This window comes from Artemia franciscana, chromosome 3 (genome assembly GCF_032884065.1).
Source record: "Artemia franciscana chromosome 3, ASM3288406v1, whole genome shotgun sequence".
In the NCBI taxonomy this organism is placed as follows: domain Eukaryota; kingdom Metazoa; phylum Arthropoda; class Branchiopoda; order Anostraca; family Artemiidae; genus Artemia; species Artemia franciscana.
Window position 1 is genome coordinate 52,697,434 of NC_088865.1, and position 27,942 is coordinate 52,725,375.

The 27,942-nt window shown below is 34.0% G+C and overlaps 1 protein-coding gene across 2 annotated transcripts in view; it reads right to left on the minus strand.

Moving 5' to 3' along the window:
- The window catches only part of LOC136025400 (UDP-N-acetylglucosamine--peptide N-acetylglucosaminyltransferase 110 kDa subunit-like), a 139,931-nt gene that overhangs the window by 98,836 nt on the left and 13,153 nt on the right, over positions 1–27,942 (minus strand). For both annotated transcript variants that reach the window (XM_065701401.1, XM_065701400.1), the window contains exons 2-5: positions 27,260–27,410; positions 23,879–24,122; positions 21,459–21,527; positions 5,099–5,295 (exon numbers count right to left, since the gene is read on the minus strand). In XM_065701401.1, the coding sequence (XP_065557473.1) occupies positions 5,099–5,295; positions 21,459–21,527; positions 23,879–24,122; positions 27,260–27,410 (661 nt within the window). The remainder of the gene's footprint in view (positions 1–5,098; positions 5,296–21,458; positions 21,528–23,878; positions 24,123–27,259; positions 27,411–27,942) is intronic.

A 27,942-nucleotide genomic window follows, 5' to 3' on the forward strand; every position in this document is an offset into this window, starting at 1 on the left:
AATGGCACACAAAAGCATAACTGAGGGTCAATTCCCCTGGACAAATGAAGCGCCAGCTGTGGCACAAGAGAAGATACTCGGGGAATGAGAGGAGGGAAAAAGAAGTTCCTTTTCTAGCACCGGTTCTGACAACCATGTGCTACTTACCGTTGATGGCTGGCGGGTGCTGAGTGACCCTTCCTTCTTTTTTTAGGGATGAGTGTTGCCTGCCAAAAACAATCTGACGCTGGTGAGTGGGGTTCTCGGGGTGAAGAAATACAGTGGTGGATACTATTGTTTTTCAAAAATACCAACGAAGGTTCTTCTACAAAGGGGAAAACATGCTATAGGCATGTCTTACCTCAAAATACCCAGCCTAAGGAGGCAGTAATAGCCCAGTGGCTACTGAGGCAATTCTTTTTAAGCTAATGAGCCCAAATTATCCTCAGCCTCGACTCAGGTTTGTTTTAAGAGTTTGGATACAATAATTTCGGTTGTAAAACTCATTGTGTTGCGGAGCAACACTACTGCTTTCGTAGTTTTTTTTTTTTTTTTTTTTTTTCACCGTGATCAGCGACCTGCAGCTCCGAAGTGGTAAGAGTTAAAAATTTGAGATTTTTCAGAGGGAAGGGAAACGTGAAACAGAGTAAAAAAGTTCCAGAGAACTTACTAAAATTTCCAACAGTTTTCCATAAAAAAAATAAAACCGTTTTTTTCTTAGAAACTCTGCGTTCGATGTTTGGCGTCAAGTTAAGACGACCCTAGCTTTGGAAATAAACTTGTTAGAAATACAGTTATGCTGAACTCATGTAGAACTTTCATTTGTCTCTTCGAGAACCGGAGCACAAAATTCCGTAGCTCTTACAGATTTCCCGGAAATAATTCCGGAAAAGTCCATCTCGTTCCGATTTTTTTGGAATTTTCTCAAATTTTCGATTTTGATGTTTCTTATATTTTTATCGAGTAGTGCTATGAAAAGTATGCAAGAAGAAGTGAAGTGTTCTATATACCAAGTTGCTTCGTTCTCTAAGAAATAATTTCCGAAGTTTCGACGTTCTAGAGGTAACTTCTGTTCTGGACCAGCTACAATTTTTTTTTCCAACGCGGTTCGACAGGTCTCGATCTCCTAACAACTGGAGCTTACAATAGTTTCTCCGAAATAAAATTCCTTCTTTGGGTTTTTCTATTTGGAAGTTTCGTCATGCCCTTGGGGCAATTTAAATTTTTTGGTGAATTTGGTTTGTTTTATATTTTCCTAGCATAGACCATCAAAAGTTAAGCAGAAAACTATAAGACGTTATTTCCGTATCTCTTTCAGATTTCCCGGAAATAATTCCCGATATGTGCGTCTCGAAACATAATACTTCGAATTGGCGTCAAGTTAAGACGGCCCTAGTTTCGGAAGTAAATGTTTTAGAGATAAAATAATTATGAACTCATATAGAACTTTTATTGATGTTTTCGAGAACTGAAGCATGAAATTCCGTAGCTCTTACAGATTTCCCGGAAATAATTCCGGAAAAGTCAATCTCGTTCCGATTTTTTTCTCGTTTATTTCTGGACCAGCTAAACATTTTACCAAACTCAGTTTAGTAGGAGCTCGAAATAAAACCATATCAAAGATGCTTCAATATAACAATCGAAGCCGCATTAGAAAAATGTCCTCTGAAGGACATAATGGAGACTGTTGCTCCGCAACTGTGTCCCGTAGGGCACAGTTCCACGTGTTGCTCCGCAACTGTGCCCTAAGGAACAGGGCACAGTTGCTGCAACACTTCCCGTTGCACAGGCAACGGAGGTCTAGTTTTGCATTACTTGTATATGACTATTGTCATGCCTGTAATACAAGTATCCAATTTCGTTGAAGATTTAAGCGTACAAGAATTTTATTTTGAAGTTTAATCTTCTAAGCAGAGAAAGTTAAGTAAAAGCGTTTAAAAATCTATAATCTATAATATTATAAAATTAAATATCATAATATTATAAAATTAAAAATCTTTAATAAAAGTCTATAAAAATCTATATACTGAAGAAAAAGAAGTTGTAACCAACCAAAACTGTAATTTCCTTTACCATTTCAAATTTAAGGTTCATACGAGTCATACGTAAATTCATAAGGATTCAAACGTAAATTCATACGATTATAGGGAAACTTATCCCGTATGCTAGTTCATCATTTTTCCCGACAATTTAGAGCTCCATTCAGTTACATGACTTTGTTTTGCCAAAGAGAGCCTGTTGTAACTACTTTAAATTTATACTTTCGACAGAAAAGAACATCTGAACTTGACAATTGAAGGAGCACTTGAAAACCAAGCTAATTCAAATTTCCGTTTTTTTCGCTAACAGAGCAAAACTTAAAATAAAGTAACCAATTTGTCCCGCATTCAGTAAAAACATTCTCGCAAAACCCCTAAAACAAATCTTTAGTAGTATCACATACAATGTATGATTGTATTTTATGTATTTGTCCATTTTACATCTGTATATTTATCCTTGTGTTTTTGTTGTTGTTTTTTTTTGGCTTCTTGGTTGAAAAATCGTTTTGTTATATTTCCCTATCCATTTCTTATCTGACATTTATTTACTTTTGCAGGATTACTGTTTAAAACTGGTTATATTTAACTTTCTTCTCTTGGATTTGCTTTAAAATTTATAAGTAGGTTACGTAAGAACACAAAAATTATTACTGAGAAATTTAATTTTACAAAAGATTCTAATTTCTCCCGTAGAGCTTGACTTAATATTATGAAACAAAATTAGTCGTCTTATATTCATCAAAAATAAACTCCTAAAAGCATCAAACACAACTGATTGTCAATTTCAAGCTACCAAATTTTGGCAAGAAATTATAAAATCAAGTGATGCGCGAATGATTGATTAGATACAGTCTCACTTTTCACAGCTGAGAAATATTCAACGTTGCCAACTTCCAAATATTTTTCCACAAGGAAGAAAAAGAATCGTTTCCGCCGCAAGCTTTGGAATTTTTTTGCAAAAAGACGTGTGTGACAGATTTAGCTGCATCTAAGAAATAGTAATATCAAGCTTGGCTGACCAAAATCAGAACATATTAATCGTAAATTAAATAATTTGAAATAATGGTTAAATACAGGATTTTTCATACAGTAAAAAAATAAATATATATAAAATATACAAACTGGGTACCATAGCTCCACATTCGGCAAGCATAAGTGAGGCCAGAGTATATGTCTAAAGTAAATATTAATTGCCAAATTTAAACTCCCTGTAATCAAACCCTTTATTGAAATGAACGATGAGTAAAAAGTGACTCTTTTCAAAGGTAGCCAAAACTTAAATTATTAAATTTAATACCGACAGATGAATCTACTTTTAATGCTGATTTCATATATATAACACTAATTACGTTCAAGGTTACCCTTTAAAAAAGATTTGTGAAAAAAAAATATATAGAAAAGGGTGGGAGGGGCAAAAGGGGTACGACTTTGGTGAGAATTACATAATCGAATTCAAAATAAGTGATGGACGGTACAAGTTGTGTGTTTGTTTGTTCTATTTAAGTTTTAATGTTAGTTTTTTACTATAATTTGAAAAGATGTGTATTTTTTAGTGACGTCTTTATAGCCATCCTCAGCAAAATAGGAGAAAAACTAAAACAAAGAAAAAAAAATAAAAACTCGTGAATGGATGAAACCAAAACTTTTCATGGTGGATTATATTTACATTGGTTTCTGTGTTTTATCCTTTGCTTCTATTTCGCTGAGGATGGCTACTGGTTTTATAGCCAGAAGATTTAATTAGGTTTTATTTTAATCACTGTCTCTGGGAAAAGTCCTCATTCCAGAAAACCTCTATTTTTACGAAGGATTGAAAAAGACGAGATTCACAGAAGAAATTACAGCAGAAACAGGCAGTATACATAAACAAAGGGGGGAGGTCCCTGATTCTGGTCTGAAGGACCTCAACTCTGCAGAAAAATTGAAAAACTGAGGATTAAAAAATGCATTGTTTTTGGTATTGTCGTACAAAATAATAGTTCAATAGGGATAAATCCTTTTATTAGATAGGGAAAGCAATCACAAAATCTATGAATGTTTCGGTGACATAAACAATGCGGAGGAACTTCAGAGATTGGATAAACACCAAATATACAGAGATTTTGGCATTGTTTTTGCTGTCTAATAAAGGGATTTAACCCTGTTGAACTGTTATTTATAATCATGGAAAGGCAGTGTTGCCTTCGAAAATATTTGTTTCGTATTGTCGATAGCACACTATGAAATACCTTTTAATATTTGTTCGTTATTTTTTCTTGTCCTGACATTCGCATATTACGCCGAAAACTATCTCCCATTTGTGCACTTATCTATTTACCTTAATTTTTCGGAATTAGTATGGTACAAACACAATAGCCCATCAAAGTTCTTCGAAATAAAACCTGTTAAAAAGTCTTATCTCACTCCAGACCTTCACAAAAGTGGACTGAACGAAACAAGTAATTAATTGAAACCGAAAAGGGGGAAATAAAGCAATTTCCACACAAATGACTTTTCGATCTTTCGCAATTGCCGAAGTTCAATTGAACTTATCTTCTTATCTTTTCATCATTTATTCCATTGTCTACCTCAAACGAATTTAGGTTGCATTTACTCCGGTGGCCAGAATTAATTATCTTTTGTCTCGAGGGAACTATCAACCTATCTATTCTTTGTGTAGCGTCCTGTAAATCGAATGTTTGATAGTATTCTTTTGAATGTATTCTTTTTGAATTTTTGGTATGAATGTTCGAGAGGGAATTAAAAAGCGGGCCAAGTAAATACAAACTAAAACTCTAAAATTAGAATTTACACCGACAAATTCAATATGTCCAAGATCCCTAAGTCCAAAGTTTCACCCCCTTAATCAAAGAAAATACTTAATTTTGCATTTTTTCTTGGAAAAATAGTCAAGGATGTGTGATTATCTGCATGTTTTTTTTTCTTTTTTGAACAAATGGTCATGTAATATTGGAAGAAGGTAGATTCTAATATAAATTTCTTTAGCACGATATTTTTTAGGGGGGGAGATCCTCCACATTTTTTTCATTTGCCTCCTATCCCTTGGAATATGTTTGTATGGTTGTAAGCACTGCCCTTACCTGTCAAAAATCCTCGCTTCTTTCAGAACATTTCCAAGGTTGATATACGCATCTAGAAAGTTGGGGTCAAGTGTAACAGCTTTCTCAAAATGATGTATGGCGAGCCAAAGTTCTCCCTGTGCATTGAAAACACACCCTAAATTCGACCAAGCAACTGCAAAGTCAGGTCGAGTCTCAATAGCTTTCAAGTAACAACCCTAAAATACAGAGAGTTACAAACGTGAAAGTGAATTAACACTTACATAATAACAGTGTAAAAAGCGGTAGTGATTGTGAATATTTAGAATAGGCAAATTATAGAATAATATTTATAATTCCAATTAAAATACTGTAGGTGTTGCGTAATATATGTGGTGCTCATGGACCAAGCAAACAAAATTTGACGATTGTACAAATTTAAACAGTGTTGCTCTGCAATATCAGAGCAACACGAATATTTTGGCTCGTAACGAATAACATTTTAGATGGCAACTATGTTTTTGCCAGATTTATTGTGAACAGCCAAAAATTCATAAAGCTTGTTTCGATTAGTGAGGGGTTATTATTATATTCAAAATAGTATATTTCTTGAAGATATATATCAAAGAATATTATTTACTTTTAGTTTTGGTGCGTAGGCCTTACTATTTAAGGAATTTATTTCCTAGAAAATTGTGTGCGCATCATTTTGTCCCTTAAACGGGAAGAATTTAGATTTTATTTTGAAAAACTGCATAGATTAATAGAATTATATAATCTAAATGACGTAAGAAGTGCTACACAGGACTAAAATTAAAATCGAGACAAATAAAAATAAGCTCACACAAAAGATATTGACAAGATATATAACCAACTTTGATAAGAAATAAAAAAAATTAGCGCAACGATTGCCCTACGCTAAATGCGCAAGAGAGGCACTTGTTAGTAGTTATAAGCGCAACTTGACCGTCAAAAATCAATACACACTAAAGCCCAAAAAGTGTCAATTATTTTAGTTAAAGGCAAAGTTTTTTTTTTATTAGGTAATTTAGATCGAAGATGCATTAGTCACGTATAGTTAGTCCAAAATTACGAGAAAAAAGAACTTACTGTGTTTCGATTATTGACGGTCAAACTAAACAAATGCCTCTCAGTAACGTTGACAAGACGAAAATACCCACTACGCGCATTACATTTGCCATATCTACGCAACGGCAAATCGTTATCACTAACCACAGGCTAAAGCGCCCCTACGCTAGTAGCTGGACTTGTCTGGTAGGAAGGCATAGACTTACCAAATTAGCTCAGCAAAAGAAGATATACCTAGACTTGATGAAAGTCTCGTGCATTGTACGGGCACACTATACCGGAAAAAGAAATAATTTGATAATTAATAAATGTTTGAATAACGCAGTATCATACAACGAAAATCTAAAGCCGTCTTCATTTGTCAGTTCTACAGTACGCTATTAGGACAGAATAGAATTCTGCAGCCATTAAAAATGTCATGTTTAAACACAAAATTACCAAAAAGAATGCAAAAAAAATATATATCTATGCATACATATACATACAATATATATATATATATATATATATATATATATATATATATATATATATATATATATATATATATATATATATATATATATATATATATATAAATATATATATAAATATATATATATAAATAAACATATATATATATATGTATATATATATATATATATATATATATATATATATATATATATATATATATATATATATATATATATATATATATATATATATATATATATATATATATATATATATATATATATATATATATATATATATATATATATATATATATATATATATATATACATATATATATATATATATATATATATATATATATATATATATATATATATATATATATATATATATATATATATATATATAAACATGAACCTGAAGGGTCCCGTACTTGTATAACAATACTATTTATCCTTTGGTTATTAATTGTAGACATTTTTTACATTTCTGATAAATATATATATATTATTTATATGGTATTATTTAGTATCGTTTCTTTAATATTTCTTAGAATGATGTCTCAAATTCTTTTGATTTCCAAAAATTATGCCTTAAATCTTTATTCTAATTCGTCAATCATAAATTTCAAACTTAAAAATTGTGCAATGTTCGACTCAAAAATTATGAACGTGGTACAAAATTAACTGGCCCTGTATTCATGCGTTGTTTCGATTTTATCCATAAGTGTGACCCAGGCATTACTGAACTAATTGCTCCCATTTCTATCAATCAACTGTGTTAAGCACGGATAAACGCAGCCTAAACGATGTCAGTATGTCATGAGACTCAAAAAGAATTTATCAAATTGCTAATGTATTTAAGAACCATACCCTCCCTATTGGTTTGGTTGTACTATTTGCCTATAGTGAGTCTTTGCTTCAACGTGTGCATGTCGATTTTTGCCAAAAACGCATGACACCCTGATTTTTATCTGTACGTATATTGGTCACTTAAATATCTACACTGCAATGAGGCTTCGTTTCAACGAGTGTTGGTCAGTTGTTATTGGGAGTATTCTCTAACCTCATTTTTATTTATGCACATGTATCACCTTTTAAATTGGGACCCCTTGCATTTCATTTAGCAATTACTACCCAGAGCAGGCTATGTCATTAATTTCATCTGTACATGAATGGGAATCCCTAAGTGACTACAATGAGCCTCGTCTCGACAAGCGTATATCCGTTACTAGTGAGAGTATTATTTGCCTCACTTTTATCATTAGATGTGTGGGACTTAAGACTAAGGGCAAACTTCGACGTACTTTTAACTTCGACGTAAAGTTTGCATCGAAATACTTTGATTAAGATAGCTTTATAAGAAAAATTAAATATAATATAAAACAAATTGAACAATGTTGTCCTAAAAACCAATTTTATCCTGTTTTGGTCAATTATACACAACAGACTACGTCTACCAATAAGCATACTAAGTCATAATCCCTATGCAATCTTATAATAAGCTTAAAAAAAAAGATTACGATCTGCACAAATTGCACCTTTTATAAATTTGCTTATATATTTTTTTTTACAGGAAGAGAAACATAATATTGCAAAGATCAACAACAGGATGTCATGCAGGAGCCAGTGAACTTATAAGAAAACTTCAAATTTGTATATAAAAAAAAGTAATACGAAGCGGATGTCGTTACCACTCATATTTTTTATACAAATATTACCTTAAATTTATTATATTTGTGTTGAAATATCTTATAGAGTTAAATAGCATTATATCGGGAGCATTTATTTCAGGATTGATACATTTTTGTAAGAAGTGTTTCTTTTTTCTTAACATTTATGGCCGTTCCTCTAACTTGACAAACTTTCCTAGTATCGGACTACAACGAAATATTTTGGTCAAAACATAAAACTGTCGTAAAGATATAAGAGTCATATACGCAGGATTTTTCCCTTTGGAGGAGGGAGGGCTTGGGGGAGAGCACGACCAGCCCTCCCCCATCTTTTCACATGCTCCTGTCATACAGGACACTGAAGTTTCCAAAAATAACGTAGACAATGACAAAAAAGTAAGAATTTCAACCTTCTTTACTGGCCCATTGAAACGCTCCAGATTTGGCTCCGAACTTGAAATCCTGAGGTGAGGGGCTCGAGTCCTAGTGTCGTAAATTCTTGGGTTTGGGACGGGGGGTCAAGGTGTGACCCTGTAAGCTAAGCCAGAGTAGACCCAGCTGTAAATGGGTACCTGGAGAATTTTTTTTTTTTGGGGGGGGGGGAAACGCAGGAAGCGTCGGATGAGTTACCCCAACCACAAATTGCACTCCCGGCCGAAGGCATTGAATTAGGAGATCGGGACCTGCGCAATGCAGACCATTGGTCAGCATGCGAAACAAATTTTAAGTTTTTTATAGGTTAATTCTAAGGTATATTACCAGCCAAAAACCGAATGTTGTTGCCACACTAATTATCGTAAAATAACCAAACTATAGTTTTAAAGCAGCAAGAACTAAAAGTCGTAAAGCTAAAAATAGCTACCATAAATAAATTATCATATCAAACATTCAACTAAAACTTTAATATTGAATGATACCTATTTTTTTCTTTCTTGAGTGCAGGGGCAATAAGAAACTACGAAAGATTTTAGCACAAACAATCTTCGAAAGTGACAGAAATTGAAAAAAAAATGTATTAGGATTTGTTAATAATGTAAGACTCATAAAACACAATTCACCCTAGTAGTATTATCAATCTATTTAAGGGCAGCCATATCCCGTGTACTATTGGAGTTGCTAACATTTTTTTTACGTCAGTCCAAGAATGTGCAAACTGGTTTCCGAGAATTTCGCAAATTTTAGAAATGATGCGTTATCTGATATTGCGTAATCAATCTTTTTCTCGGTGAAACAATACAATGAATACAAGCGGCCTCATATCTTGATTTCCGAGAATTCCCCGGCTTTGTTTCCGAGAATTTCAAGAATGATGTATTATATGGTATTGCGTAATCATTCATGTTGTCGGTGAAACAATACAATATGTTCTGTGACAGTCCTCACATCTGGTCCTTCGAGACAACAACTGAGTCAGCAACACTTTTAGCTTCTTAGCAGTCTTTCATCGATTTTATGAAATTTATGTCTAATGTATAAATCGAACGTGAGACCCATTATTTGGTAATGTAAAAAAACGACCCGATACTTGACTGCGCCAACAAGTCATTGAAGATACTATATCCTAAGAAATACATTCTAGGCAATCAATGTATTGTATCTGGGACGCTAGCCAAAATCATTCTTGAAATTCACGGAAACATGGCAAGTAATTCTGAGAAATCAGGATATGGGCCCACTTGTATTCAATTATTGTTTCATAGAGAAAATGAACGATTACACAATACCATATAACGCATGGCTGCGCTATTTAAGCGTAGCCATATCCAGTGTACTATTGGAGTTGCTGACACTTTTTTACGTCAGTCCAAGAATGTGCAAACCGGTTTCCGAGAATTTCACAAATTTCAGAAATGATGCGTTATCTGATATTGCGTAATCATTCTTTTTCTCAGTGAAACAATACAATGAATACAAGCGGCCTCATATCTTGATTTCCGAGAATTCCCCAGCTTGTTTCCGAGAATTTCAAGAATGATGCATTATCTGGTATTGCGTAATCATTCATGTTGTCGGTGAAACAATACAATATGTTCTGTGACAGTCCTCACATCTGGTCCTTCGACACAACAACTGAGTCAACAACACTTTTAGCTTCTGACCAGTCTTTCATCGATATTATGAAATTTATGTCTAATATATGAATCGAGCGTGAGACCCATTATTCCGTATGGTAAAAAAAAAACGACACGATACTCCACTGAGCCAACAAGTCATTGAAGATGCTATATCCTAAGAAATACATTCTAGGCAATCAATGTCTGGGACGCTAGCCAAAATCATTCTTGAAGTTCTCGGAAACATGCCAAGTAATTCTCAGAAATCAGGATATGGGCCCATATGTATTCAATTATTGTTTCACAGAGAAAACGAACGATTACGCAATACCATATAACGCATCATTCTTAAAATTCGCGAAATAGCCGATTTGCACGTTCTTAGAATGATGCCAAAAAAGATGTTAACAATTCCAATAGTTCACCGGTATAGGACTGCACTTAAATAGATCGACGGAATATTAGTCATCCTGACCTAAAAATTGAATGAATCTAGTTGAAATAGCCCCCTTACCCTTTATTTAAGATCAAAATATATAATAAATGGGAAATTTTGCAAAATTCAGACATTTGAGCTGAAGACTTAAGATGTAAACACTGGAAAGATTTAGAATGTTACCTTACCTCTTAATGACAAATAAAATAAGAAAAAAAAAACTTACTTTCTTAGTTTCTATGCTTCTATCGTTTATAAGTTAAAACTTATTTTCAGTATTTTTGTCCTACTAAAAATATACATTTATTTAAACTTATTTTGATGAAAACACAAATCAAAAAACGAAAAAAAACTTATTTTCTATATTCAAATTTATTTTTTTTATATATCCACTTGTTTTGATGAAACGACAGACAAAATAAGAAAAAACTTACTTTTTTACTTTCTACATCTTATATATTTACATTAAAATAACTTGTCTACCCCATGGTACTGTGTCTCTTTATGAAGTGAGTAATATGTCACTGCAGTAGATCCTTGCAAATAAAGGCCTACTCTTCGAAAGAGACACAATTAATAAAACAGAACACTTTCAATCTATTGTTACTCTAAAACTGCAAAAACGTAACTCATGGTGTCATAGAAATGGCAGAGATTTGGCTGCAATGAAATAAAATTATATTTTTGTCAGGTTAGAGTTGCAGAAACTAATCATAGTCTATGTAGGGCAAAATATAATATTCTATCATCTAAAAGCTATTTTTTTTATTCTCGACTTCAGGCAATTTTCTAAAATAACAAACGAAAAAGTATTGGTTCCTACTGTCAAAAATGCGTTCTATACATAAACTATTATAGCACAAATTTCTCTAGGCATATATTTTTATTCATTTTTCAAGACAGATTGAGTCAAAGATATATTTTTTTTTTACAAATTTAGCTACAAACATCAATCAGAAATATTTCTAAAGCAATTTAAATTTCAACTTCTTTATTTCCTGAACAACATTTTAAAAATCGAAATAACTACAGACTAAACAAGAGCTAAGAGCTCATATGACACTTGTGACGAGGCCAGAAGAGCTAAGAGCCAATAGCTCATATGGTATGAGCTCTAACAAAATTCTAACAATCAATAGATTGATTTAAAAGGAAAATCAGAGGGCTAATGCCGGTCGGGATTTAGCTCTGAGTCGCGATGTCCTTCTAAATATTAAAATGCATTAAGATCCGATCACCCACTCTTAAGTTGTAAATACCTCATTTTTTCAATTTTTTCCTCTCCCTTTAGCCCCCCAGATGGTCAAATCTGGGAAAACGACTTTATCAAGTCAATTTGTGCAGCTCCCAGACACGCCTACCAATTTTCATCGTCCTAGCACGTCCAGAAGCACCAAACTCGCCAAAGCACTGAACCCCTCCCCCCAACTCCCCCAAAGAGAGAGAATCCAGTACCGTTATGTCAATCACGTATCTACGACATTTGCTTGTTCTATCCACCAAGCTTCATCCCGATTCTTCCACTCTAAGCGTTATCCAAGATTTCCGATTTCCCCCTCCAACTCTCCCCAATGTCAACAGATCTGGTCGGGTTTGAAATAAGAGCTCTGAGACATGAATTCCTTCTAAATATCAAATTTCATTAAGATCCGTTCATCCGTTCTTAAGTTAAAAATACCTCAATTTTTCTATTTTTTCCAAATTAACACCCCCCAGCTCCTCCAGAGAGAACAGATCCGTTCCAATTATGTCGATCACGTATCTAGACCTGGTGCTTTTTCTTTCCATCAAGTTTCATCCTGATCTCTCCACTCTAAGCGTTTTCCAAGATTTTTGTTTCCCTCCTCCAACCCCGGATCCAATTCGAGTCGAAAATGGAGCATCTGAGACATAAGATCCTTCTATATATTAAGTTTCATTAAGATCCAATCACCTATTCGTAAGATAAAAATATCCCAATATAATAATATTTTCATGTATATCCAATATAATTGTACACCCAACAATTTCAATAATTTCACGTTTTCCAAGAATTCCGGTTTCCCCCTCAATAATTGCAATAATTTGAAATTATATCAATAATCATGTATACCCAATAATTTCCCTTCAACTCGACCAATGTCACAGGATCTTGTCGAAATTTAAAATAAGATCTTTAAAGCACAAGATCCTTCTAAATATCAAATTTCATTAAGATCTGGTCACCCGTTCGTAAGTTACAAATACCTAATTTTTTCGAATTACCCCCCCCCCCCAACTCCACCAAAGAGAGCGGAGCTGGTCCGGTTATGTCAGTTACGTATCTTAGACTTGTTTTTATTCATAGATAACTTCGTTTTTATTCATCCCATCCAGTTTCATCCTGATCTCTCCGCTTTAATTAATTTCTAAGATTTCCGGTCTCCCCCCCCCCCCCAATGACGATGGATCCGGTTGAGATCTAAAATAATAGATCTGAGTTACGAGTTCCTTCTAAATATGAAGTTTCATGGAGATCCGATCACTCCTTCGTAAGTAAAAAATACATCATTTTTTCTCATTTTTCAGAATTAACCCTCCCCCCCCGAACTACCCCAAATAGATCGGATCCGTTCCACTTATGTCAATCACGTATCTAAGACTTCTGCTTATTTTTCCCACCAAATTTCATTACGATTCCTCCACTCTAAGCGTTTTCCATGATTTTAGGTTCCCCCCCCCAAACTCCCCCACCAGATCCGGTCGGGATTTAAAATAAGAGCTTTGAGACACGATATCCTTCTAAATATCAAATTTCATTGAGATCCGATCACCCGTTCGTAAGTTAAAAATACCTCATTTTTTCTAATTTTTTAGAATTAACCCTCCTCCCCCCCTCGAACTACCCCAAAGAGAGCGCATCCGTTCCAATTATGTCAATCACGTATCTAAGATTTCTGCTTATTTTTTCCACCAAGTTTCATCCCGATCCCTCCACTCTAAGTGTTTCCCAAGATTTTAGGTTTACCCCTCCCAACTCCCCCAAATGTCACCAGATCCGGTCGGGATTCAAAATAAGAGCTCTGAGACACGATATCCTTCCAAACACCAAATTTAATTAAGATCTGATCAACCGTTCGTAAGCTAAAACTACTTCATTTTTTTCTATTTTTTCCGAATTAACCAGCCTCCCAATCCCCCCCCCCCTAGATGGTCAAATCGGGAAAACGAGTATTTCTAGTTTAATCTGGTCCGGTCCCTGATACGCCTGCCCAATTTTATCGTCCTAGCTTACCTGGAAGTGCATAAAGTAGAAAAACCGGGACCGACAGAATTTGCGACTGCTATACGTCACTTGGTTAATACCAAGTGCCATAAAAATAGAAAACGACTCAACTTTTTACTTAGTTTTGACACAAGCAACGAACAATTATTTTCTAAGTCTTCAATTAAGAGCCAGATAGACGTTGCGTTCCTCAAGCTAGACGCGGCAGAAATTTTGCCTGGGTTGATGCTTTTTTGGTGTTTATTACGCTAACGTAAGCAGTTAAAGTCCTACTCCACAAGACTGACAATTTAAGCAGTTTATATACGAAAATATTTATTGTAAATTTTAAGCCTCTTAAGACTCACTAGAGGTCAAATCTCTGTTGTAGAGATTTCATTTGATATGGTCAATACTGAAATAGCTTTTTAACACATTGTCTTCTTCTGGAATATATTCACATTTAAGCAGTTTATATATAATTTAAGCAGTGTATATGTGAAAATATTTATTGTAGATTTTAAGCCTCTTAAGACTCACTAGAGGTCAAGCCTCTGTTATAGTTTTCATTTAATATGGGCAACATTAAAATAGCTTTTTTTAACACATTGTCTTCTTCTGGAATATATTCACATTTAAGCAGTTTTTATATAATTTAAGCAGTTTATATGTGAAAATATTTATTGTAGATTTTAAGCCTCTTAAGACTCACAAGAGGTCAAGCCTCTGTTGTAGAGATTTCATTTGATATGGTTAATACTGAAATAGCTTTTTTTCAACACATTTTCTTCTTCTGGAATATATTTACTGAAAACTAAGAAATAGTAACAACAAAAAGTTTACTTTCTTTGAGCTTATATATGTAGGCCGTTGAAACACCACATCTGTCTAGCCCTGTAGTAAACTAAAGCGCTATCTTACCTCAGTACTATAATCAACAAACTAAAGTTGTGTTACAGTAAAAGAACTAAAATTACAATCAATATAATAACTATAAAAAGTGACAACAAAGGTAGCGACAATGATAACAAGATGAAGACAGCAATATCAAAGAAACAAGTGGTTCTTACCTTATTTGTTTTACATAGTTGTCATCTTATTTGTTTATAATGACTATCTTACTTGACGTGAAAGTCGCACAGCTATAAGCTAGACATTTTTAATTTCAGGTTAATTTTCAAAACGTATGATAAAGAAAGAGGTTACAATATTAGTGAAAATGTGTAATATTCTCTCTTGGCAAAAGTGGGTTTTTTATTATCAAAAAATAATTTGTTCTACTTCTCCAAAATATGAAAAAAAAAATGAGAAAATTTCGTTTTTTTCCGGGGGGACAGTAATTTTGGCAAACAGTTTTTCCCAGCCTCTGTCCTTCTCGGAAAGACTTTCCCAATAAAAAAAATTCTTTGGTCCCAAAGCTAAACCTGGTCAAATTCGCCCTGGAATACCTACAACTTTGTTTACGAACGATCTAGTAAAACAATTGAAATTTAATTTAATCGGCATTACATGGATTCAAAACAATTCGAATAGATAATCCCATTTTTTCTCCAGAGCTAGGGCCTTTTCCAGGTTATCATGAATGAAAATTTTGCTTCGGGGATTTAAAAAGATTTTTTAGGTTCTTATGGGCAAAAGTTTACTTATAAGCAAAAGGTTTCAATAAATTTTTCAGCGCTAGCAGCTGTGTTGGGCTTCAGGATGCAATAAGTTTTTAGCTGTGCTGGCCTCAGGCTGCAGAAATTTTTTAAGCTGTTTTGGCCTCAGGCTGCGAGTTTTTAGCTGTGTTGGCCTCAAGCTGCAATGGGTTTTTAGCTGTGTTGGCCTAAGGCTGCAAAAGTTTTTTTTTCGCTGTTTTGGCCTCAGGTTGCAATGATTTTTTAGCTGTGTTGGCCTAAGGCTGCAAAAGTTTTTTTTTAGCTGTGTTGGCCTCAGGCTGCAGAAGTGTTTTATCTGTTTAGGCCTCAGGCTGCAATAAGCTTTTAGTTATGTTGGCCTCAGGCTGCAGAAGTTTTTTTTAGCGGTTTTGGCCTCAGGCTGCAATCAAGTTTTAGCTGTGTTGGCCTCAGGCTGCAATGGGTTTTTAGCTGTGTTAGCCTTAGGATGCAATGATTTTTTAGCTGTGTTGGCCCCAGACTGCATGAGTTTATTTGAGCCGTTTTGGCTTCAGGCTAGAATGAGTTTGTACCTGTGTTGGCCTCAGGCTGCAATGGGTTTTTAGCTGTGTTGGCTGCAAGATGCAATGGGTCTTTAACTGTGTTGGCCTCGGGCTGCAATGGGTTTTTAGGTGTGTTGGCCCAAGGCTACTGAGGTTTTTAGTTGTTTTGGCCTCAGGCTGCAATGAGTCTTCAGCTGTGTTGGCCTCAGGATGCAATGAGTTTTTAGTTGTGTTGGCCTCAGGCTGAAATGGGTTTTCAGCTGTGTTGGCCTCAGGCTGCAGAATTTTTTTTTAGCTGTTTTGGCCTCAGGCTGCATTGGGTTGGTCAGTATTATTTGCCCAGTAGCAAGTTTATTTCTAGAGACTAATAGAGGCTGCAAAGAGTGTTCCAGCATAGTACTTAGTACTTCTTTCACTTAGTACTTCTACTATGTTTGTTAACTTACTTCGCTTAATTTCACTTGTTACGCTATTTTAAAAACAGATAAAAATAGATATTACGAGATACTAATAGATGTATTGAGATATTAATAGACATTAACAGGTATTAATAGATATATTGTGAAAATAGATATTACGCTATTGAAAAAGTAGATCTATTACGAGGTATTAATAGATATATTGAGATATTAATGGATATTAATAGGTACTAGTAGATATATTGTGAAAATAGATATTACGTTATCGAAAAAGTAGATAGGAGTAGATATTATGAGGTGTTAACAGAAATATTGAGATATTATAGATATTTATAGGTATTAATAGATATATTATGAAAACAGATAATATGCTATTGAAAAAGTAGATAGAAATTGATATTACAATGTATTAATAGATAAATTGAGATATTAATATATATTATGGATATTAACATGGATTAATAGATATATTGAGATATTAAGAAAGTAGTTGAAAAAGTAGATAGAAATTGATATTACAATGTATTAATAGATATATTGAGATATTAATAGATATTATGGATATTAATAGGTATTAATAGATATATTGAGATATTAAGATATTCTGGATATTTAAAAGTATTAATAAATGGGCGAACAGAGATAGTACGGACCTACAAATAGGGGCAAGTCCTAGCTGTCTATATGAACAAAGTTAGTAGTTCAGTCCGATGGGAGCAATACTCTTCAATCATTGGGATGAGCAAAGGTCCATAACTCAGACAAAGAAAGTTAAGTAGGTTTTTTCTATGGTAACAAATAGATAACCAAAAACAATATTTTATCTACTAAAATTTAATAAAAAGACTTCTCAAGATAACATAAGGTCTCTGGGTGTTCATTATCTTTATGTATTTGAACAATGCATCACAGCCACATGTGTTGCTTCTAAGGGCGACTAAAGAAAAGCAGTTTATTTATACAAAAGTTTGTGACTAAAAAACCTAATTCTTTTTCCTTGCTTAAAATTTCACAAAAAAGAACAAATCAAGTTTAATTGGCTCACAATTTTAAATAGCGACAACCAACATACAATGCAGCAAGTAAAAAAAAACGGTATTATTTGCATTTCCTTTCTGACGTACAATTTAGGAACATTATAATCGACTTGCAAAAATACATTGCAAAAAAACTGAAGGAATTATTTCTCTTTTTAACACAGAAATGTAGGACAGTAATCCGTTTTTTCTCTTTAACGCGACTTACAGTGCACAATCTGAAACAGAAGGTACAGTCAGCTTATCAATTCAATATGAATGAACGACAGTTAAGTCTATTTCAATAAGTCTTAAGACTACATTGGCAAGGCAATATTTCACGTCGTTCCATTTTACAGGTTGAAAATTTTCCTCGTCTTTATGTTCTTTTTGCTCTAACGTTATTTTCGTCTATTTAAGCTGTCACAGAAAATTCAGAAAACCAAGAAGTCCCAGCGTGGAAGCGACCACGCCCTTCCAAAAACCTGAACACAACAAAATATTATTCGCAAAGCGCAAGCGCTTTCATGCAATCAAACGAAGAAAAACAATCCAAAATTGTCTACAATGAATCTTCATTTTGAGAATTTGGCATAGATGGCAATATTAATTTCTCGTCAGATGGGGAATGGTTAATATTCATAGCGAGGAAGACATACTAAGATATCACAAACATTATATTTCATCACAATAAAATTGGAAATCAACCAAGCAAAATTGTTTAATTTTTTAGAGCTTGTCAAAGAATGAATCAATTTTCCATCTAGCAAAAATAAATTGTAATGCTTACACTGAGCAAAACTTGTTCTCTTTTTTTTTTAAATTCATCAATCGCAGGAGCGCAGAGGGAAGAGTGTTATGCACAGAGCTGGTGAATATGCTGATCTGTTCGATTTTGAATCAACACTTCAAAGAACTTAAAAAACACATAATAATTATATTTGTAATAAAACATTCAGTTTATTCAACCTTTGATGCTTTTAAAATTCGATTTTATTTATTTTACCTTAATTTAGACCATCAATTTCTTTCTAATTAGGTCAATAAACTCTATAGCACAATGGCATAATACCTTAAATATGCCTAAAAATGCACAGAATGTATTACAATACAACAGCTCTGCACATAAGATTCGCAAGGAAGCGCATAAAAAGCAGGGGTTAAGGGAAATGATCAATTATTCTGGATTGTTTTTCTCGTACGTAAAGCGTTTCCTGTAAATAAGCCCTTACATTTTCTTGAATAGCTAAAATTAACATTTTACCCTAGCTGCAATGCCATTGAGAGTATGTGGTAAACTCAATAAGAACTGGGCCTCCAGTAGGCTAGGTCCAGCCTCCAGTTAAAAAAAGTATATGCAACCTAGAGCAGAGGGACCTGAAAGCATGTTTACCCCATTCCTCCATCCACTTTGTTAACCGTATCTCGGGGTTTTGGCTTATTGGCTAACCTTCAAAGGCCAAAAAGTTCCTCTCCGAATGGTGCCGGAAGAGGTCATAAGAAAGGATTTAAAGGAAACTGGAACTTCATAGGAGGGGGTGAAGTTTGAAGCTTTGAACAGATTGAGGTGGGGGGGGAAGCATCCGTAGCAAGCTCAGGCACAATCTACTATGTCCCCCAATGTATTATTAGTACTAATAATAGTAGTATTAGTAGAAGTAACACTAGAAATATTAGGCTCTGAGTCAAGTTTATAATATATATTTTCTTGTGGATGAACATCTCAGCAAATATAAAAAATGCTATTAATCATAACAATATCGCAAATCACGTTGACGTATCACAAATCACGATTTAAATAACAATATCTCAAATAGGGTCGCGTCATCAATATCCCAAATCGCGCTGACGAATCGCAAACCGCAATATAAATAAAAATATCGCAAATCACGTCGCGTCAACAATATCGCAATCACGTAGACGTATCGCAAATCGCGATATAAAAAACAATATCGTAAGTCAAGTTGACTTATCACAGAGTTTTGCCGTTGTACAGAACAGACCTGTTTATTCCACTATTCAATCATGTAGAGTTTATAAAAAAGACATATACATAAGAATTATACTTAAAACTTTAAAACATGAATAGAATAAAAAGCTCATGTAGACAATATAATAGGATAGGGAAGTTATCTTCGTATACAATTTGTCGTAAAATCAATTGGATATGTCCTATAAAATCTGCTACTTTTTTGTGGCTTGGGCTCATGAAAAACTACACATCAAGAAAGCACCTAGCCACCAGGACATCCAGCCAGACAACGAGTCAGCCTTCCGCCTTTAACACTCCTACTTCCAAATTTTTCCTCATCACGTAAGCATGATATTAGAATATGTTGGCACTCGGCCAACATGTTCATTACTCTAAGTGTTACGCAGGGATTCAGTCACCGGGTCTCGATGAAATAATCAGAGCACGTAAAATCTAGCCAATTAATTCCACGTCCTACCATTAGACTTTTCCTTCCAAATTTTTTTTTTTTAATTTAACTTGGTTGCTCAAAGAGTCATCTGTTGCTAAAAATCCTAAGTATTATACATTTTTTTTTTTTTTTTTTTAGTGAAGTGCTGCGTTTTATGCGAAGTTTAATAAATTTATAACCAGAAATTGGATGAAAACACACAAGATTATGGGCGCGACATACAAGACGAAACATACGAAGTCGAAATTTTTCGTTTCCTCAGCAATACACTGATTCAACAGTGATCAGGGAGAGCAATAAAAAAAAGCCAGAAGTATAAAATCTCAAAAAAAAATAATAATCTTAAAAGCTAAAAAATCGCTAAGGAAATGTCATGTTTTCAATAAATTCTGACAACCCATTTTTCCGTTGGTACTTCAGAGAGTAACTAAGGAGGATAACAATTAACTAGTTTACTTTAAGAGTAAATTTAAACAAAGACGATTTTGAGAAGGGTGTGAGGGGTTTCCTTCTTGAAAAAAAAATAAAATAAAATACGACGCATTTGGAGACTTCCAGACATAATTCTGGGTAAATTCCAGAAATCAATCATCATGAACGATTACAACAATTATCATAGTACATGGCTGGGAGTCGTCATCACAATCTTTTCGTGGTGCTCCTGAGATTAGTAGGCACAATTAGGGACCTAATACTGCTAGTTTTAATCACCATCTTGCCACTAGCAGTCTAGCCCAGTGTCAGAGCATCAGGCAGGGTATTATGCGGAATACACCGTCTTTGTTTAATGAACTGAAACCAGTAAAGACTGACAAAACCATCCCTGAGGGACAGAATAAATGAACCACCGACAATGACGCGAGAGAAGATTCCTAGAGGTGCGAGAAAAAAGTTCTCTTGTAAGTACCGGTACGAGGATCAAATGCTGCCTGCCGTTAATGGCTTGCAAATAGTGGACGACTCACTTTTGAGGGACAAGTACTTCCTGTCCAAGCAGATCCAGAGTTTGTAAACGGGGGTTTCAGGATACGAAAAAAAAAATAATAATAGATGTTTTCACTCTATCAAAAAGGTTCTTTTGTAAAGGGGGCAATAATACAACAGGCAAGCCCTACATCAAGAAACCACGCCCGAGCGAGCATCGCTTTGCGAGCCGTTGGTGCAAATAGCCTAACGGCTTTTTTTAGACGTGGAGGCAATGGACCTTTGTGGGAAGAGCCTAGACTCACTTTTGTTAGTTCACCACCCAATATAATAGAAATATATGGATCCTATTTAGTAGCCAGGATTAACGACCTTACAGCGCTTACAATAATGATTCCAAATTAAGGTTATGTTAAAGTTATAAGAGAAAAAACTGGATAAGCAGCAAGCGATTAAAGCTCCCGTATTCAAATGCGAGCTGTTGCAAAAGCAACTACAAATATATTCTAAAGCGATAGAAAGATCATACCTTAGCCTCATCCAGCCGTCCCAAGGCTTTTAATAAGTTACCTAAGTCACTTCTAACGCAGTACAGGTCCTAAAATAAAAATTATTAAGGTAAGAACAAGACAAAACAAAAACTTGAGCTGTGAGGTAGGTATAGCCTAATCTGAAATCAACCTGAAAAAAACCTCTATTTGAAAAATGCGAGTTTAAAAATAAATTTTCTAGATCAGAAATCTAACTGACAAAAAATAATCCTCGAGCCTCGTAACAATCACCCGAATCATTACATATCGAGATTTCAGATATTTTAAACTCGCTTGGGAGACAGCATACTACCATTAAACTTCCATTTTTATTCTTCGTCTCATTTTTGCTTCCATCAAACTCATCTCAGGTCTGAGAGGCAAAGAGTTTAGCCAAAATATTATCAAAACCTCATCTATTTTTTCTAATTTTTCTCGTAAAAAGGTGGACCCGTTATGCCTTTTTTAAATCGGATTTAGGCAAAGGTGTTCAATCTGCACGATTACAAGGCTTAACATAGGGTTATTTGGCCCGGGCACCCTAGGCCATCAGCTTTTACTACCTATGATACTTGTTTGAGATGTGACAGCTCACTGTGGTAGAAGTACAAAAAGCAATATTCTGAGAGGATTTTTTCTAAAGGACAAAACACAAAAAAGGCATATTTCTTTACAAAAATATACTGTTTGTGCAAATACTTTATTGATTATAGTATGATTAAACTATATATATTACAAATTGTTAAAATGAACAATATCATTTTTTTGCACAAGAAGATACAAAAAAATACTCATTGTAATTAGATAACATAGCTTAATTTTTTTTAAGTTCATGCTGTAATTACATAATAGAGTCCAGAATATTTACTTAAACGCAAGAATTACAGAGTTGCTCAATATTACTTTTTTCCTCTTTTTCTTGACCATGAACATTTTTTGGAAATTACCAATAAATCATAAGCAGGCAATTTCTTTTTAATTAAAGGTTAGACAAAAAAAGCATTTTCTAATTTGAGAATGTGCAGAAAAGCCTTTTTTAGTTTAGGGATGTGCAAAAACATGATGAAATAAAAATTTTGTTCTACAATAGGAAATAATTTTTTTATAGGGGGTATATGAAATATAGGCCGTGAAGTTATAGGCATATAAAACTTAGGAGGATTGTATAATGGTGGAGATTACATAAGCTTGAACCCTTCCTATATCCCAAACAACCCTCAATGCGGGGGCCTAATTTATTAACCCATCTTTGAGGTGAGGTTAAAGCTCTACACGACTATAGTTCACACTGCAAATGACAGACAAATGTTACCAAATTAAAGTCATGGCAACTTAGAGTTATATTGAGGTGTTGGTACACATGTTTGTATAGCCCCTTTATTCCTCCTAAAGGAGCGAAATTTATACAGCCATCCTAAAGGTGCACTTTTAGCTATGTTCAACAATAAAACAACACATATACATACACTACAAACTGTACAAAAATATTACCAAATTAAAGACAAAGCAGCTTACAGGTGCATACCACAGGGTTAATATATAAGGCTGTATAACCCCTTTGATACCTTCTGGAGTCGCTCATTTATACAGCCGATCTTTGAGGTTCAATTTTTGCTGAATTCAGCAATAGTACACCACAAACTGTACACAAATATTCTCAAATTAAAGTCAAAACAGCTTAGAGGGTTATACCGAAGGGTTGATATACAAGGCTCTATAGCCCCTTCTATTTCTTCTGGAAAAGTTCATTTATACAACCTGTCTTTGAGGTGCAATTGTTGCTATTGCAATTCAACAACAGTACACAACAAACTGTACACAAATATTACAAAATTAAGACCATAGCATCTTACAGGGTTACATGGTTATTCAAGTATTGAAACCCAAGGTTGTACAGCATTTTCTTTCTTTTTATTCCTTGGAGCAGCTACTGCAATAGCAGAATTTGTTTAACCATCTTTTAGGTGCAGTTTTAGCCATATTCGGCAACAGTACATCACATGCACCAAAAGACGTATACAAATATTACTAAATTAACATTATAGCAACTTGGAAGATTATATTGAAGGTTTGGAACATAAGGTTGTACAGCATTTTTTATATTCCCTGGAGTAGCTACTACAGTAGCAGAATTTATATAACTATCTTTTAGGCGCAGTTTTAGCCATATTCGGCAAAAATTAATCACATGCACCGAGAATTGTACACAAATATTACGAAATGAATAGCAAAGCAACTTATAAGGTTGCATTAAAGGATTGATACACAAGGCTGTATAGCCCTTTTTTATTACATTGAGTAACTACTACAGAAGTGGAACCTATATAGCCATCTTTGAAGGGCAATTTCAGCCATATTCCATAGTAGTACACCACAAACAGTAGACAACTATTACCAAATTAAATTCAAAGCAACTTACAGGATTATACTGAAGGGCAGATACATAGGCTTGTACAGCCCCTTCCATATCTCCAGCAGCAACTAATGCAGCGGCCAAATTTATATAGCCATCTATGAAGTCCGGTTTCAGCCGCACACCACGTCTATAGTGTTCTAAAGCTTCTGAGAGTTGTCCCTTTTCTTTGAAAACGTTCCCCAAGTTTGAATAGGCTTCAGCCAGAAGTGGATTCTGTTTTATGGCTAATGATGAAAACTGCGCTGACCTGTTGAGACAATTACAAGTCTGGCTCAATAAATGGAAATGACAGGTCAAAGACTGTGCAACTTTAATACATTAGAATAATACAGACACTAAATGGCGGTATTTTAAGCCTAATCCTTGCATCTTTTCTTTATTACCTTATTACTACTATTACTTATTTTATTTATTTCATTACTTATTAGTATTATTATATATTAGTATATATATATATATATATATTATTATTATTTATTATTATAATTACTTATTATTATATATTATTTTATTATTTATTACTTTTACTTATTTTATTACTAATTTATTACTATTATTACTTTATTACCAGAATCAACCTTACAAACATCAGACAATAGGAATAGAATCTCAATTTAGCAAATCATACACTTTTTGATTATATGAAATCTACATCATCTTTGGTTTTTCAATGTAATTTTACCTACAGTCGGAGCCGAATAATAAACAAATACAGTCTTTTTAAAAACACCTTGACTGTCAAAAATTGAGAAAAATTTTTACAGATTCAGTTACATAAAACCATAGACCTCATGTTAATAGAATCCAAATATTTGCAAAATTGCACTGAGACTTGAGGCTATTTAGATCCTATATGTTTAGGATATACACAATGGGTTTTAAGAATATTCTACCCACAACGGCTATGTAAGCTATATAAATTAGCGAGTGTCTAAAAAAGTAAAGTTAGTAGGCATATAACCAATATAAAGGCTTATACTTTGCCAACAGGGGAAGGGCACATAGTGTCTATATCATTAAGAGGTCTTTGGATGTAAATCATCAAAAATTCAGTATTGAAGTGTCCCAAAAACTTGTAAGATTCTCAAAGAACCAATCAAAAGTATTAGAAATATGGAGCTAGTTTTGACCAAAATACCTACACCATCTAACGTATAGCGTTATCAGTGGCGTAAATCCATAGAGATTTAGAGAGGAGCAAAACTCATTTTTAACATCTTGGAGGGGGGGGGTTAAACACAAGCAAGTTGCGGTGGTCTTGAGATATGTTAATGACAATTTAGAAATTCATGAATCGTTTGTTGTCTTCTCTAGTGCCGAGGAAACCGATGGCAAAATATAAGTAGCACTAATGAAAAATACTTTTTTTTTTCACTAGACCTGGATATTAAAAATTAAAGTGGTCAGTGCTACGGCGGAACTTAAACATGAGAGGGCCTCATAAAAGTGTGGCAGCCAGAATACTTCAGGAGAGCCAACTGCAATGTATATTCACTGTTGTGCATAAATAACGAATCTATGCATTGTCAGCTGCTTAAACTCAGTGACTTCAATTAGAAATACGTTCTTTGTCCTTCAAAGTATTTATAATTTCCTTTGAAATTCAGCCGAACACCATGCAGTCTTTGAGAAGAATCAGAAGAGTTTTGACGCCTTTAATGGGGGAGCCACAACTTTAAAGTCGCTAAGCGGCACCAGATGGACTTGTCGCAGTGAAGCAGTGCAGGCACTGCTGGAAAACTTTGAAGAAACTCTTGCAGCTTCAGAAAAAACTTACAGGCCACCCTGGAGGACAAGGCAATGCTTTGAAAAAAAAAGTATGGAAGGTTTTAGCTTTGTTTTTTACCTACTCCTCCTAAGAAGAGTTTTAATGCAATGTGGCATATTGTCAAAAACGTTACAATCCACAAGTGTGACTTATGACTGGCTAAAAAAGATTACATCTTAGTTAAAAATACTAAGTTAATCTTAATCACGTTTTCCAAGAATTCCAGTTTCCCCCTCAATAATTTCAATAATTTGAAATTATATCAATAATCATTTACACCCAATAATTTCCCTCCAACTCTCCCCAATGTCAAAGGATCTTGTCGGAATTTAAAATAAGAGCTTTAAAGCACAAGATCCTTCTAAATATCAAATTTCATTAAGATCTGATCACCCGTTCGTAAGTTACAAATACCTCATTTTTCCGAATTACCCCCCCCCCATTTCCCGAGATTAATAAGTTAATCTAAGGTACATCTTAGTTAAATACTAAAAAATATACTAAGATATAAAAAGATTAAGCTAAAAAAGATAAAGTACAGTCCTTTTAATCAGAAGAGTTGATTTTCAAATTCTTCAATCACAGCTCAGAATTAGCTAATAAATGTGGTTTTAGAAGTCCTGAATTGCCTTGGAAACGTTAAGTTCCAGTCAAATTAGGTGGGGGTACAATAGTTCCATATAAGGCAGTGCAAGAGTTTTTCAAAAATACAGTGATGTATCCTGTTATGGACTTTCTAACTACAGAGATTGAAAATAGGCTATTTATTATGTATCGTGTAATAATTTGAATTTACCCTAGCAGGGTCTTCGGTAAGTGGTAACTTTTCTTCGGTCGCGCTCGATTAAAATTCTTGTCCCCCCCCCCCCATAAAAATACTGGAACTACGCCCCTGTAAGATATTAAAGGCTTTCTTTGTTTTAAACTGGCCTCTCGGTAGCTCTTCAAACCATTGACAAATTGCAGACCCCTATTCCTTTTTACCAAAATATTTCTGTGGAAGCTCCCTCTGGTGCTTGAAAAATTTGCAAATGGGTCCTTTGTCTTTGAAATTGCCAGCCGACACTAAGGCTCGCAAATTGACACTTATGGTATCTAATTTCTTTAATACAAATGCAGACACAGTTTTTTTTTTAGTAATAGAGCCAATTTTATTGGGCATCTACTAAAAATCTTACTAATAGTTTAGGTAGATTAAGTTTACAGATGAATACAGCTTAATCAGATTCTTTTCCAAGACTACATACTGTTAATTGACGAAAAGTTTGGGAAAATTCTATTACATTTGTAATGTTTTCAGTTGCATAAACAGATTTTTTAGGAACAAAATTTTTTTTGATGTTTACTAACATTTTTTTTTTATTGTTTATGTTTTGTTTATTTATCTTGTGCTCTGTGTTAATTGTAGTTTTGTTTTTTTTTCTTCTTCTGAACTAGACACTTCTCCTTTTGTAAGTGATGAAAAAAATAAAAAATATTGCTATTATTATTTAAGTAATTAAGCAAATTTTACAGGTGATCCAGTAAAAAACTTACTGATAGCATATTTTTCTGCAAAACAATTCATAAATTTTGTAAGTTCAAAGTCACAAGGAAAAGAAATAATGTATTCATACTTGTCATATTTCCTGCATTGAAAGTAAATAGAGGATAGCAACAGAAGAACTCCTGTATTTGTGGGATCCTGGCGCCAAAGCAACAGACAATGCCTTTCTGCATTTTCATAATCTCCAGCTTGATATTCTCTATGTGCCAGTTCAGCAAGACCTAAAAGGATTTAACATTGTAAGAAACTTTTCCACAATCTGACATCATTTCTTAAATACAAATCAAACAACCAACCAGGTTAAACGGAAAACAATAGATGCTACTCACTGGAGCTAAACAAAAACTGAGTCCTTGGAGAATTAAACTGAAGCAATATTAAGATCTAAAACTAAAAGAAACTATTTTGTTAATGTAGAGAACTAGCACCTGCTCATTTCCTTGCTCTTCGTACCAAAGTATTTTGGTACTTTAAAAAAGCTTTTTATCAAACAGTTCGTGGTAACGAACTGTAGTAAGGAGCGACCCGGCTCAATAGTAACCAAAACCCTAAAAAATGGAATTTTGATACCAATAGCTACATCAACAAAATCACATTTTGATGCTGATTTCAAATATATAACTTTTATCAAGATTAGTCTGACATATCAAAAGTTACGAGCCTGAGAAAATTTGCCTCATTTTAGAAAATAAGGGAAAACACCCCCTAAAAGTCATACAATCTTAACGAAAATCACACCATCAGATTCAGCTT